The sequence below is a fragment of the Pituophis catenifer genome, unplaced genomic scaffold, assembly GCF_029215685.1.
Source record: "Pituophis catenifer annectens isolate HBS135680 unplaced genomic scaffold, rPitCat1.0.hap2 SCAF_2, whole genome shotgun sequence".
Classification (NCBI taxonomy): domain Eukaryota; kingdom Metazoa; phylum Chordata; class Lepidosauria; order Squamata; family Colubridae; genus Pituophis; species Pituophis catenifer.
Genome location: NW_027256882.1, coordinates 201293292 through 201306426, shown reverse-complemented (window position 1 = coordinate 201306426; position 13135 = coordinate 201293292). Strand labels below are relative to the sequence as shown.

General features: G+C 39.6%; 1 protein-coding gene across 4 annotated transcripts in view; it reads right to left on the bottom strand.

Moving 5' to 3' along the window:
• Positions 1-420: 420 nt before the first annotated feature.
• PIGG (phosphatidylinositol glycan anchor biosynthesis class G (EMM blood group)) overlaps positions 421-13135 on the bottom strand; it is a 76278-nt gene continuing 63563 nt past the window's right edge. For 3 of the 4 annotated variants that reach the window (XM_070935452.1, XM_070935454.1, XM_070935455.1), the window contains one exon: positions 421-773. In XM_070935452.1, coding sequence (XP_070791553.1) covers positions 557-773 — 217 coding nt within the window. In that variant the 3' untranslated portion in view covers positions 421-556. Of the gene's footprint in view, positions 776-13135 lie in introns of all 4 variants that reach the window. The other variant, XM_070935453.1, reaches the window with a different exon arrangement.

Here is a 13135-nt window from a genome sequence, read left to right as displayed (position 1 = left end):
ATCATGGTCAGGCTCTGTGACAAGCTGGAGTGATAAACAAAAACTCTTATTGCATTGATAGCTTCACTGGAACTAGGCAAAACAATGCAAAAAACAAGCAGACCCTGTAATTATTTGGGATTAACACTAAGAACCACTACACCTTTATTCATACGGAAGTGGTCAGCAGGGGTTTTAATTGTAGTTAAACCTAGTTACATTCCAGCATACTCCGAAATTCAACCTGCTTCAAATCCCAGCATAAGGATTCCAAATTTGGAAAGGCACTATATCTGACACTGGAAAGGGAAGTAGGTGATTGTACAACATTCATACAACCAAGCTAATCCAGTCACTCACTTTCCCAGCCATCTACATTCAAGTGCCACTTCAGGATGGTTTTGTCACTCCCACAGCCAAGACATGAAATGAGTTTGCCAAGAAAAACAGGAAAAAAACTCAAAGACTAATTTCCAGAGTTCATTGGGAGTCTAGCAGCAAGAATTCTCATTCCGTTGTAAAACTTCAGTCCGTGGTTAGAAAACAAGTATGGTAAAATTCTGCCTGACTAGTGACTTCAGTCTTTGCGCTGCTGGTGATCCACCACTGTAAAGAAAGCACACACAGCTGCTGTGATGAAAGTATGGACTCCCTCATAGAGGAGTTTTGGTGAAAAGACGCTCCAGATAAAGAGGTGGTATCGCAGTCCTGTGATCAGAATAATATATACCGCAACTGGGATGGAGCGCAACAGTGCATAACAGAAACAGCCATGCCCGATCGCTGCAGGATTCCTGTGGTGTTTAAAAAAAAAAAAGAGCACAAAACACAATTTGTTCATATTTGAGTCCTCATTTAAAAATTATTGGTTCAATCACATTATCATTATCATCTTTGTAACAATTTAATATTGAGACTTAGTTCTTACACCAAACACATCCTTATATGAATTAATAAATTTCTGTTAACATATTCTGTTCCTCTAATATTCTAACTTCCCTCTGTGATTGAACATGAAAAAGTAATGTATAGATGGATGGTAAAAAAAAAAAAGTGATTATGCTGGGATAAGCAGCAAACTAAGGTGATTATGCTGGGATAGACAAAGATGATTATACTGGGTATAACAGTAAAAATAAAGATAATTATGCTGGGATTGACAGTAAAATAAGATGATTATACTGAGTATAACAGTAAAATTAAAGAAGACTATGATGAGATTAACAACCAAAAGAAGATGATTAAAATGAAGATTATATACTGGGATAAACAGTTAAAATAAAGATGACTATACTGGAATTAATATTAATAATGAAATGATTATGTTGTGATTAAGAGTGAAAACAAAGGTGACTATGCTGAGATAAATAGTAAAATGAAGATGATAAATGTTAACAGTTAAAATACTGTGTACATATCTTGATGATTTATCATCATCAATGATGATTTATTTTAAGATATATCCAGCCAAGCTAAAAGAAAAAGAAATTGAAATGATATTGGGTTAAGGATTTTAAGATTTAAGAAATGGGTTTTAAGACATTTTTAATTAGATAGAATTTATGGCAATAATGGTATAGAATATTAAATTGTATTATTTGAAAATTAAGATTTGAGGTGAAATAATAGAAAGGTAAATTGATTCATGTAAATTAATATAAGTTAGACTTTTTTTGCTTTTTTTTTTTTTTAAAAAAAGATGGTATTTAGTGGGAATTTGGAAAAAGCTTTTGTTAAAGAGGAATTGGTAATTGTACCTATTTATGACTGGATCAATGGCTCATTCTGAAAAGATGTATTGTATGTTTGTGTTTTAAAAAAATAAAAAAAAATTGGGAAAAAATTATTGGTTGAAAAGAAAACAAAAGATGAAACTGCATTTTAGATTACTGCAATGCGCTCTATAGAGGGCTGCCCTTGAAGAGTATTCGGAAAGGAAGGAAGGCAAATATACGTGTCCCAGGATAATAATGTTGCAGGATCCAATCGGGGTCACCGGGATCAGAGATTTATTCTTCCAAGTTTTCGGATTCGTATTGGAACCTGTCCTCAGGGAACTTCTCTCTCCCCAGAATGTGTGAGAGAGAAGTTCCCTGAGGATGGGCTCCAGGACGTGTCCGAAAGCTCAGAAGACTAAACCTCTGTTCACAGTGACTGACCCAGATTGGATCCTGTAGAATTCGGAAACTTCAACTGGTGAAGAATGCAGCTGTGCCAGTAGTAAATGATATCAGATACCCAGCGTATGTAACACTACTACTACGTGAGCTGTATTGGTTACCGGTCTGTTTCTGGGTACTAGTCAAGGTGCTAGTTGTCAGCTTTAAAGTCCTACATATCTTAGGACTGAGTTACCTGAGGAACCATCTTTTTCCAAGAAGTCCATTCAATTCAGTCCATTCAATTCAAAAGATTGGGGATGCTGAAGATCCCCAATCAGCTAAAGAGGGTCAGCTGGCAGGAACTAGAAGGTAAGCCTTTTCTGCTACAGTATGTGGAATATTCTCCGCTCTGAGATTAGAATAGCCCCAATCCTGTTGGCCTTTTGTAAGGCGTTAAAAAATTGGTCATGTATCTAGGCCTGGGGGCTCAAAATGTGTTAAGAGGACTCATTTACTTTCTTTATTATTAGTCGGTTAAGTATCTTGGCTGCTGTATTGTATTTATTCTTTGGATATTTTTATTATTTTATTGTTTTTAATTTTGGGGGGGAGGGGAGGGGGGTTAGAATTGTAAGCTGCCCAGAAATTGAATAAAGGCTATAGTGATTAAATGAATAAATAAAAATAAAAACTACCTATTCTCCTGTATTCTTGAAAAGCCAAGATACAGCAATAAGTAGCAAGACATTGTGTGTGTGTGTGTGTGTGTGTGTGTGTGTGTGTGTGTGTGTGTGTGTGTCTTTAATTTTTTCACTGTCTCAGACAAGTTTGCAAAGTACCAAATCTGACATCTCAGCATAGGGACAGAACTCTACCCTAGCCGATTATCTTTCCTTCAAGAGCTGGGTGTCGAATAAGGATGGACCTGCGATGAATTTTCTCTCTCCATAAAACTATGCTGCATGCACCTCAAAACTACCGGTTTCATGTGTATTCACCAATAAAAGATAAAGATACGTTACATTGATCTTGATTCCTGATTACTACGTTCATAAAGTATTCCTGGCAGTATTATAAAGGCAGTTTGCCACAACCTTCTTCCAAAATGTTTTCCTGCCCCAGCTTCTCAATTTTGCAAACAATTTTTGAATTCCAAGTCCATCTTCTATCTGAATAGTAACTTGGGCCAACCATGCTTAGTCATTATGACAGCTAAAGTCAGCTACGTGCTACTACCGGTACTAGTATTATAGGATTAGATGGGGGGATTTGAGACCAGAGCTTTCCTGACCACAGGAAAGTCATACACTGCATTACACTGCTTCTGAAAACAATTGGTAGCATTGAAGAAGCGTAGTCAATATCTGAGGTAATTAAAATGAGGACCTAGATTGTTGGGGGCAATATGCTGACTCTGTGAACTGCTTAGAGCCGTGATGGCGAACCTATAGCACACGTGCCCGAAGTGGCATGCGGAGCCACGTCGCCTGGTACGTGCGGTGTGGCCTGTTCCTCTTCCGGGTTTCTGGCATGCATATGCGCGTGATGATCAGCTGGCCTTGGTGCATGTGGCAGTGCTGAAACTGGAAGAGCTGGTCTTCCATTTTCCTGCGTGATCATGTGCACCGGCCAGCTGATCGTCGCACACACATGCGGCCAGTAACCCAGAAGACTAGCTGGCTGGTACGCATGCACATGCTGGAAACCAGAAGTTCATTTTTGGGCACGGACATATGCCCTGGGCAGCTCCTCTTCTGGGTTGCGACCCAGACTAGCACCCACATGTGCACTCCCTTTTCGGCACGCCATCACTGGCTTAGAGAGAGCTGTATAGCACTGAAAAGCGATATATAAATCTAAGTGCTACCCTGTTTTCCAGAAAATAAGACCCAACTGGAAAATAAGTCCTAGCATGATTTTTCAGGTTGCTCGTAATATAAGCCCTACCCCCCCAAAATAAGCCCGTTAAGATTGTCAGCCAGATGGATGCATTTAGTACCGTTATTTCTCAAAAAATAAGGCCTAACCAGAAAATAAGCCTGTCAGTGTAATGCAAATTTAAAGCTGACCAGCCATTGTAAGGATGTGAGCCACCATATCTAGATCCGTTCCAGTCGGGTTTCAGACCTGGGTACAGCATGGAAACGGCATTGGTCGCGTTGGTGGATGATCTCTGGAGGGCTCGGGACAGGGGTTGCTCCTCTGTCTTGGTCCTGTTAGATCTCTCAGCGGCTTTTGATACCATCGACCATGGTATCATGCTGCACCGGTTGGAAGAGTTGGGGGTGGGAGGCACCGTATTATGGTGGTTCTCCTCCTTTCTCTCCGACCGGTCGCAGTCTGTGTTGACAGGGGGGCAGAGGTCGACCCCGAGGCCCCTCATATGTGGGGTGCCGCAGGGATCGGTCCTCTCGCCCCTTTTGTTCAACATTTATGTAAAGCCGCTGGGCGAGATCATCCATGGTTTCGGGGTGAAGTACCACCAGTATGCTGACGACACCCAGCTGTACATCTCCACCCCGGACCACCTTAACGATGCCCTTGAAGTGATGTCCCGGTGCCTGGAGGCAGTACGGATCTGGATGGGGAGGATCAGGCTCAACCCATCCAAGACCGAGTGGCTGTGGTTTCCGACGTCCCGATATAGTCAGCTGGTGCCATCACTGACTATTGGGGGTGAATCATTGGCCCCCACAGAAAGGGCTTGCAACTTGGGTGTCCTCCTGGATTCATGGCTGTCTTTAGAAGAGCACTTGACGGCCGTGACCGGGAGGATTTTTCATCAGGCTCGCCTGATCCGCCAGTTGCGTCCCTTTCTAGATCGGGACTCCCTACACACAGTCACTCATGCCCTCGTCACCTCTCGTCTGGACTATTGTAACACTCTCTACATGGGGCTCCCCATGAGGTGCACTCGGAGGCTCCAACTGGCGCAGAGTGCGGCCGCGCGGGTGGTTATGGGAGCAACATGGAGCTCCCATGTAACACCTCTCCTGCGCGAGCTGCACTGGCTCCCGGTGGTCTTCCGAGTGCGCTTCAAGGTTTTGGTTACCACCTTTAAAGCGCTCCATGGCTTAGGACCTGGTTATCTACGGGACCGCCTGCTACCACCAATAGCCTCCCAGCGGCCAGTACGCTCCCATAGAGAGGGGCTCCTCCGGGTGCCGTCTGCCAAACAATGTCGACTGGCGGCCCCTAGGGGGAGAGCCTTCTCTGTGGGGGCACCTACAATCTGGAACGAGCTCCCCCCGGAGATACGGAGGATCCCGGATCTTCGCACCTTCCGTCGCACGCTTAAAACATTTTTATTTCATCAAGCTGGCCTGGCCTAAATCTTCTCCTCTTTTAAATTTTAAACATAAATTTTAATCTGTTTAATTATGGGGTATTTTAAAATTCAGCCTAAATTATTTAATTCGTTTTAATTTATTTTAAATTTTGTATTTCTGTGTTTTTTTTTGTTTTTTTTTAAATAAACTTTATTGAGGTTTTTTACAAAACAAAAAACAAAAAAAAATATAAAAAATAGAAAAAAGAAAAGAGGAAAAACAAACATTCAAACAGAAACATAAAACATAAAACACATAAGTATGATAACATTTTCAATTAGTATCGGATGTGCAGTGTTTTAACTATTTACATAAATAGTATTTGGTGACATTTCAACTCACTTTTAACCAATATTTAACACACCTTTAGATCTTTCTTTCATTTTATCATGCAACCACTTGTACCACCTTTCCCATACCATATAGTAAACTGACTTCTCATCATTTAATTCATAAGTTAATTTAGTCATCTCTGCGCACTCGAGTATTTTCTTAATTGTAAGCTCTTCTGGTGGTTGAGTTTTCTCTTTCCAGTACTGTGCATATGCCAATCTAGCGGCTGTAATTATGTGGATCATTAAATGTATCATTTCCTTTCTATATGGTTTCTTTATTATTCCCAGGAGGAAAATCTCTGGTGTTAGTTCAATATCTTCGTCAATTATTTCTTGTAACCACCTCCTAATTTTATTCCAGTATCCTTTCGCTTCCGGGCATGTCCACCACATGTGAAAGAAGGTGCCTTGACCATGGCCATATTTCCAACAGTTGGGATGTATATTGGAATATATCTTTGCTAGTCTGGCCGGGGCTAGGTACCATCTATGCAACATTTTGTAATGGTTTTCCTTATATGCCACCGCTCTAGTAAGTTTAAGATTTCTGTTCCATGCCTCCTCCCATTCCCCAAAATTTATATCACGCCCTATATTTTTCTCCCATGCAATTATTTGGTTCTTTGTGACATCTTCGAACTTACCCTCGCCTAATAAATAATTGTATAGTTTTGCCAGAATCTTTTTATTTGTTCCCATCAGGACTTTATCCAATCCATTTGGTCCAAGTTCTAAACCGTATTGTTCTTTATCTCTCTGATATCTGGATTTTATTTGTGAATAGGTCCACCAATCTAGGGTTATTCCTTGCTCTCGTAAGGTGTCATTTGGTTTAAGCCTCCCTCCTTCGTCCAAAATATCTTTGTATCTGCCCATTTTCTCCCTCTCCCACCTATTTGGGTGGGTCAGGGCCTCCATCGTTGAGAGCCAATTTGGAATTTTTTTGTAATATTTCTGCCTAATCTGAGTCCATGTTTGAACCAAGGAGTCTCTAATTTTATGTCTGTGGAAATGTGTCTTCCTTTTCTTCTCCGTGTCCCAAATGTGGGCGTGCCAGCCTTTTTGCAAGTCATGGCCTTCTAAAGTGAGAATCCTCTCATTTTCCAGGGTGATCCAGTCTCTTAACCAAACTAGCTTAGCTGCCCTGTAGTATGTTTCCCAATCCGGGAGTCCAAATCCGCCTATATCTCTTTTGCCCCTTAAAATTTTAATGGAAAATCTCGGTTTTTTTCCCTCCCATATAAATTTTCTAATGATTTGGTCTAATTCTAAAAAAAATTTTTTGTTTAGATTTGTCGGTATATTTTGGAATAAGAATAATATTCTGGGGAGGATGTTCATCTTAATTGTGGCTATCTTGCCCAAAAGTGATAGTTTTATTTTTTTCCAGCTATCTAGGTCTTGTTTCATTTTTCTAATTAGGGGAATATAATTATCGTCTTTCAAGGTCGAACATCTAGATGTAATCCAAATTCCTAAGTATTTAATTTTTTTGGCAACCTGTAATCCTAATACTTCTTCTATCTCGTTCTTCTGGCTCTCAGTTGTATTCTTGATCAATACTTTGGTTTTAGTTTTGTTCAGTATAAAGCCTGCCACCTCTCCATATTTACTTAATTCCTCTAATACTTTAGGTCCCGATTCTATGGGGTCTTCAAGGATTAAAGCTACGTCGTCCGCAAATGCTTGCGTCTTGTAGGTCTCCTTCCTGATCTTCAAACCTTTTATTTCCTCGTTAGATCTAATTTTCCGGAGAAGAACTTCTAGGGCCAAAATAAACAATAAGGGGGATAGGGGACAACCTTGCCTTACTCCCTTACTAATTTGGAATGTTTTGGTCCTATCCCCATTCACCAGGATGCTCGCCTTTTGGTTATTATATATAGATTTAATCATCATTTCAAAATTTGTTCCGAATTTCATAATCTCAATTTGTTTAATCATAAATTTCCAATTTAGATTGTCGAATGCTTTTTGAGCATCAACAAAGATCAGAGCCATCTGTTTTCCGGGGTGTTCTTCATAATACTCTAGTGTGTCTAGCACGATTCTCAAATTATCCCTAATTTGTCTCCCCGGTAAAAATCCGTTCTGGTCTTTGTATATCCAATTATTTAAAATCTTTTTCATTCTTTCTGCCATTATACCCATGAATAATTTGTAGTCAGTATTTAGGAGCGAAATTGGTCTGTAATTTTGAATTTGTTTTAGGTCGGCACCTTCTTTCGGCACAAGTGTAACATGCGCCTCTTTCCATGACTCTGGGATTTTTTGATCTAACAATACATCATTAAAAATTTCTACTAATTTTGGTTGGAGTATTTCTTCTAATTTTTTATATATTTCCCCTGGGAATCCGTCAGGTCCTGGAGCTTTATTATTTTTCAATTTGGAGAGGGCTGTTTTTAATTCTTCAATTGTAATCTTTCTGTTGAGCATTTCTTTCTCATCTTCAGTTATTTGTGGGAGCTCTGCTTTTATCAAATATTGTTCTATTTTGTCATCCGGTATCTCCTCTTCTTTGTATAGGGATTCGTAGTATTCTCTCACCCTATCCCGTTTTCCTTCCTCGTTAGTCAATAATTCGCCCTTAGAGTCTTCTAAGGTATGAATTATTCCCCTTTCATTTTCCTTTTTTAATTTATAAGCCAGCCACCTGCCCAATTTGTTAGTATTCTCAAAAAGATATTGTTTCGTTCTTTTCATTCTTTGTGCCAGCTCTTCTTGCTCCATAATATTTACTTTATGCTTCCACATCATCCAATTTTCTTTGGCAGCTTCATCTTCTGGGTTATCTTGGAGTTTTCTTTCTGATTCTCCTATGTGATTTAAATGGTCTTCCAGAATCTTCCTTTCTTCTTTATTTTTATGTGCAGTATATGAAATCGCGACTCCTCTCAGATAGGCCTTCATTGTATCCCATACTATTGCGCGAGATGTGCCTTTGTTTTCATTTTCCTTAAAAAAGAAGTTTATTTCTTCTTTGAATTTTTGTATACAGTCTTTGTCGCCCAATAATTTAGCATTTAACCTCCACCTCCGTTGGTATTTCCTCTGAACAAGCTTCCATCTAATTTCTAGCGGATTATGATCTGCCCAATCATTTGGGTTAATTACTGCTGTTCCGATTTCTAACCCCAAATTTCTACTAACCCATGCCATGTCAATCCTGGACCACGACTTTTGTGCATTTGAAAAGAAGGTATATTGCCTATCGTTTGGATGCAAGGTACGCCAAATGTCAATTAAATCTAATTCATCGACTAACTCGAAAAAAGCTCTCGGTAGATTTGTCCTTTTATTTTTTTTTTCTTTATTGCTCTTGTGATCCTTCTCCGGGTCCACAATACCATTGAAATCCCCTATCATACAGATTTCGTTATATGCCATTTTCACTAATTGTTCATGGAGTTTCTTAAAAAATTCTCCCTGTTTTTTATTTGGGGCATAAATGCCCACTAATAATACCTTGGAATTCCCTCTCTTAATTTCAATCATGAGAATTCTACCTTTTGTATCTTTGAATTTCAATTCTGCTTCAATTCCTTTTTTTACGTAAATTACCACCCCCCTTTTCTTTTTCTCTGCCAGTGAATCGAATGTTTGACCGAATTTTTTATATTCTAAACATTTACTCTCTTCTTTTTTTATGTGTACCTCCTGTAAACACATTATATCAACATTTTGTTTACCTAATTTTGTTAAAATTCTTTTCCTCTTTTTGTAATCATTTAGTCCATTGACATTTACAGATATTAGCTTCAAGTCATTCATCTCTATACCTCTATCTGATTATTGGTTCTTGTTTGTTTCTTACAGCCCTTACTGGTCTTGTTTTCTTCTCTTTGGCTTCTTCTTCTTCTTCTGTCTTCCCCTCTGCAGTTGCTTCGTTCGTATTCTGTTGGTGTAGGGCTTCCTCCTCCACTACTGCTGTTTCTAGTTCTTCCTTGCTACCCTGCTCTTCTTCCACACCTCTCAACTGGTCAAGGAAATCTTGTGCTGTACTCAGGCTTTCTATTTTGATTTTTCTTCCTTGCCAGGTTATTAGCATCCCTTCTGGGAGAAGCCACCTGAATAGTATCTTTCTTTTGTTCAACTGTATGGCCAAAAATCTGTATCCCTTCCTCATCTCCCGGACTCTTCTTGGTATCTGTTTTAGGATTATTATTTCTTTTCCTCGATATGTTATCTGTTCGTCTCTTGCCATGTTATATAGAATATCTTTAACTTTTTTCCGTGCGAAGCGGATATGTACTTCTCTAGGAAGCTTGTTCCTTCTTGCGTAGTTAGTCTGGACCCTGTATACGTCGTCCAGCTCCCTAATTATCGCCTGTTTGTCTTGATGAAGTGCATCAGCTATCAGCTCCGCCATCTTTTCACCTAGGTCTTCCTCTTTGTCCTCGACAACATTCTGAAATCGCAAGTAGAAGGAAGCCTGGTCCATCTCCAATTGGATTATTGAGTCTTCTAACTCTTTATTTTGACTTGTTAATGTTTGATCCACAATATCCAATTTCTTTTCAGTTTGGTCAATTCTAGTTTCAGCTTTTTGAATTTGTTGTTCATTATTAACTATTGATGTTTGGATTTCATTCATTTTCTGGTCCAATGCATGTATGTCTGATTTTAATTCGACATGGTTATTTAACAGTTTTTCCTGCATTGCCATCATTGTTTCTTGGATCAGGGTTAATGATGCTTGCAGAGTTTGCATTGCCAGGCTTTCTGTTGATTTTTGTGTCGCCGGAGAGGTTGTCGTTATAGTGGGATTAGAGGGAGTCTTTTTTCCTGTTTTCCCCGCTGTGAATGACATGCTTGTCATTTCTTTCAAAATTTTCTTTTGCTCTCTAATTATCCTATCAATGTTACTCCAAATTCTCATTCGCCAGTTAGCGCCTCTATTATCTTTTTTTTTTAATATATATCTATATATATATATATGGATTAGACAATTCAATACTATACAATCAATATATCAATTAATCAACAAGTCACAATCAATATATCACTATAGCAATTAATTTGGCTAAATATTGTACTTTTAAATGCTTAAAGTACTATAAATGCTGTAAATGGGAATTTTTGAATACTTGATTTTAAATACAATTACAGTTTTAAATATTATAAAAATACTAATAAATACTATATAAATAAATAAATACTATAAATGCTAAGCAGCGGAATATATATAGAAGATTTAAAATATCATAGCTTGAGAGTATATTATGTATATCTAAACCAAGAAAATACTGTAATTCTTATATTACTAAATATTAATAAGTTGATATATAAAATATGCAGAATTACTATAGATAGAAGTGAGTATCCTTAAATAATTAATTAAATGCGTGCAGATCAAATAACACTGTATAATAGTATATCTTATAGGCAAATAAAAACAAGACTTAAACAGCCTAAAAATTAACAGTTCTTATTAATAACACTATTACTATGTAGAGGGTCAGGGGGTTAAGGACAGCGTTATAAAGAGTAAAAAGAATAAAGAGGAAAGCTATCAAGATACAATAAGGGACAAATGGTATTTTCCACAAAGAGGAAGTTTTTTGATTTTGATTTTTTTTTTTCACTCAGTCAGCAATCTCCTCCAATCTCCTCCAATTCTTCCTTAGCCACAGCCGAAGCTCTATGGTAAATCTCGCAGCTAGATTGTCTCTATGCCTGTCCTTTTCAGCTTTTGCTCTGTCAGGCTTCTTTAATGGCTGCACTTCCTGTTCTCCGATACAGGCAAGTAAAATCCGATCTTCAGCTTAATTCACCTTCCCGCTATGGCCAGCAAATGAGGAACAAAATTTTCTGAGTTCTTATGTGTTCCTTGCTCCACCAAACCTCTTTTAACGCAGACAGTTTCAGCGCCCTCAGACTTTCCTTTTCTGCGCCGGCTAGACGAGCTCTGTGCCTTGGCAAACTGCTCTTTGATCTCCAGCGCCGCTCGGTTCCACTCTGAGCCCCTCGATCTCGTCTACGCCGACCCCTTTTTGATGTTTAAATCCACATAGGCAGGGAAAGTAGGTTTCAATCACGCCACTGCCACCTCTGATCTTCCTTGCTTCCTTCTAGTTGTCAGCTCCCCACAGCTTCAAGTCAGCCATTAAAAGGCTGACACACTCACGCTGGTTTGACAGAGCCGCCCGGATTTGCGAGAAGTGCTTGCGCTTCACTTTCTCGCTCGCCAGACTCCCTCTATTGTCCGCGGGGCTCTCCAGGTCCCGCGCCCCCGAAGGGATCCCCAAAACGTGGTGACAGGCGGTGTTGAGGAGTAGCGATCACTCACTCAGCACCATATCGCCGCAGCTCACCAACCGGAAGTCCATTCCTCTGTATTTCTGTGTTTTATCTTCTGGCTGTTCACCGCCCTGAGTCCTTCGGGAGAAGGGCGGTATAGAAATTTAATAAAATAAATAAATAAAAAATAAATATGCGTGCTTGCCCACCACTTGCACAAATGGAGCTGTTTGCGTGCCTGCCCGCCATTCACACGGAACCATCCCCTCTCCTCCCCCACCGGTCTGCAAAGCTGGAAATGTTGGGGAATTCTGATCTACAGAACCAACAGTGCTGGAACCTCCAGGTTTTGTCTTAGCCTCTTCACTCTTCAGGTTGTCTTGGTCTGGCACTCCTTCAAATATATTTTGCTATACAAAAAAACCCCACTTTTAGGGATGGTGCAAGGCAAGTTAACATTTATGAAGCCATTTTGATTATTTGCATAAAAAGTCAGATGCACATTTTCCCCCCTCACCTAAGCCCTTTAAATAAAGCAGCACTGGAATTTAAACTTCAAAGCTATGGTGAATCGTGTTATTCTGCACATACCACCAGGGAGATTTTGTGCAAGGTTACTGGATAAGATTTTTAATTAATACTCAAGGCCAATCTGGGAAAGTTGAAAAAGACCAAAAGAACTTCAAGAAGGTCATGAGAGCAAAAACCCTCAGTAGAATTGGCAAAGATACATCCATCCTATTTCCTTAATGAAGGCTAACTCATCAGGATCTTGACCATCTAAGCTGGCACAAAGCTTTCCCTATTCAGCTTCCACTGTTTGATTCTTTGCTGGGCTCTGGTCTGCTGCCAACTGGCTCTTCAAGAGTTGAGAACATATAAGCTGTTCATACTCTTCCCTCATGGTGATCCTGCTCTGCCGTCAATATACTCTGAATGAACAGTTCATAAAAACAAGGATTTCAGCCCTTCAATTCTCACCTACATTTGTAGAGCTGATCACCATTTATCAGCTGCAAAACACACTAGGACAGGGGTTTCAAACTTAAGGTGCTTAGATCTAGCCCGCAGGGCTGATCTGGAAAAAGCGAAGGACCGGCCTGCAGTGTGTCTGCCAGCAAAAACATAGCTCCATTTTTGCTGGCAG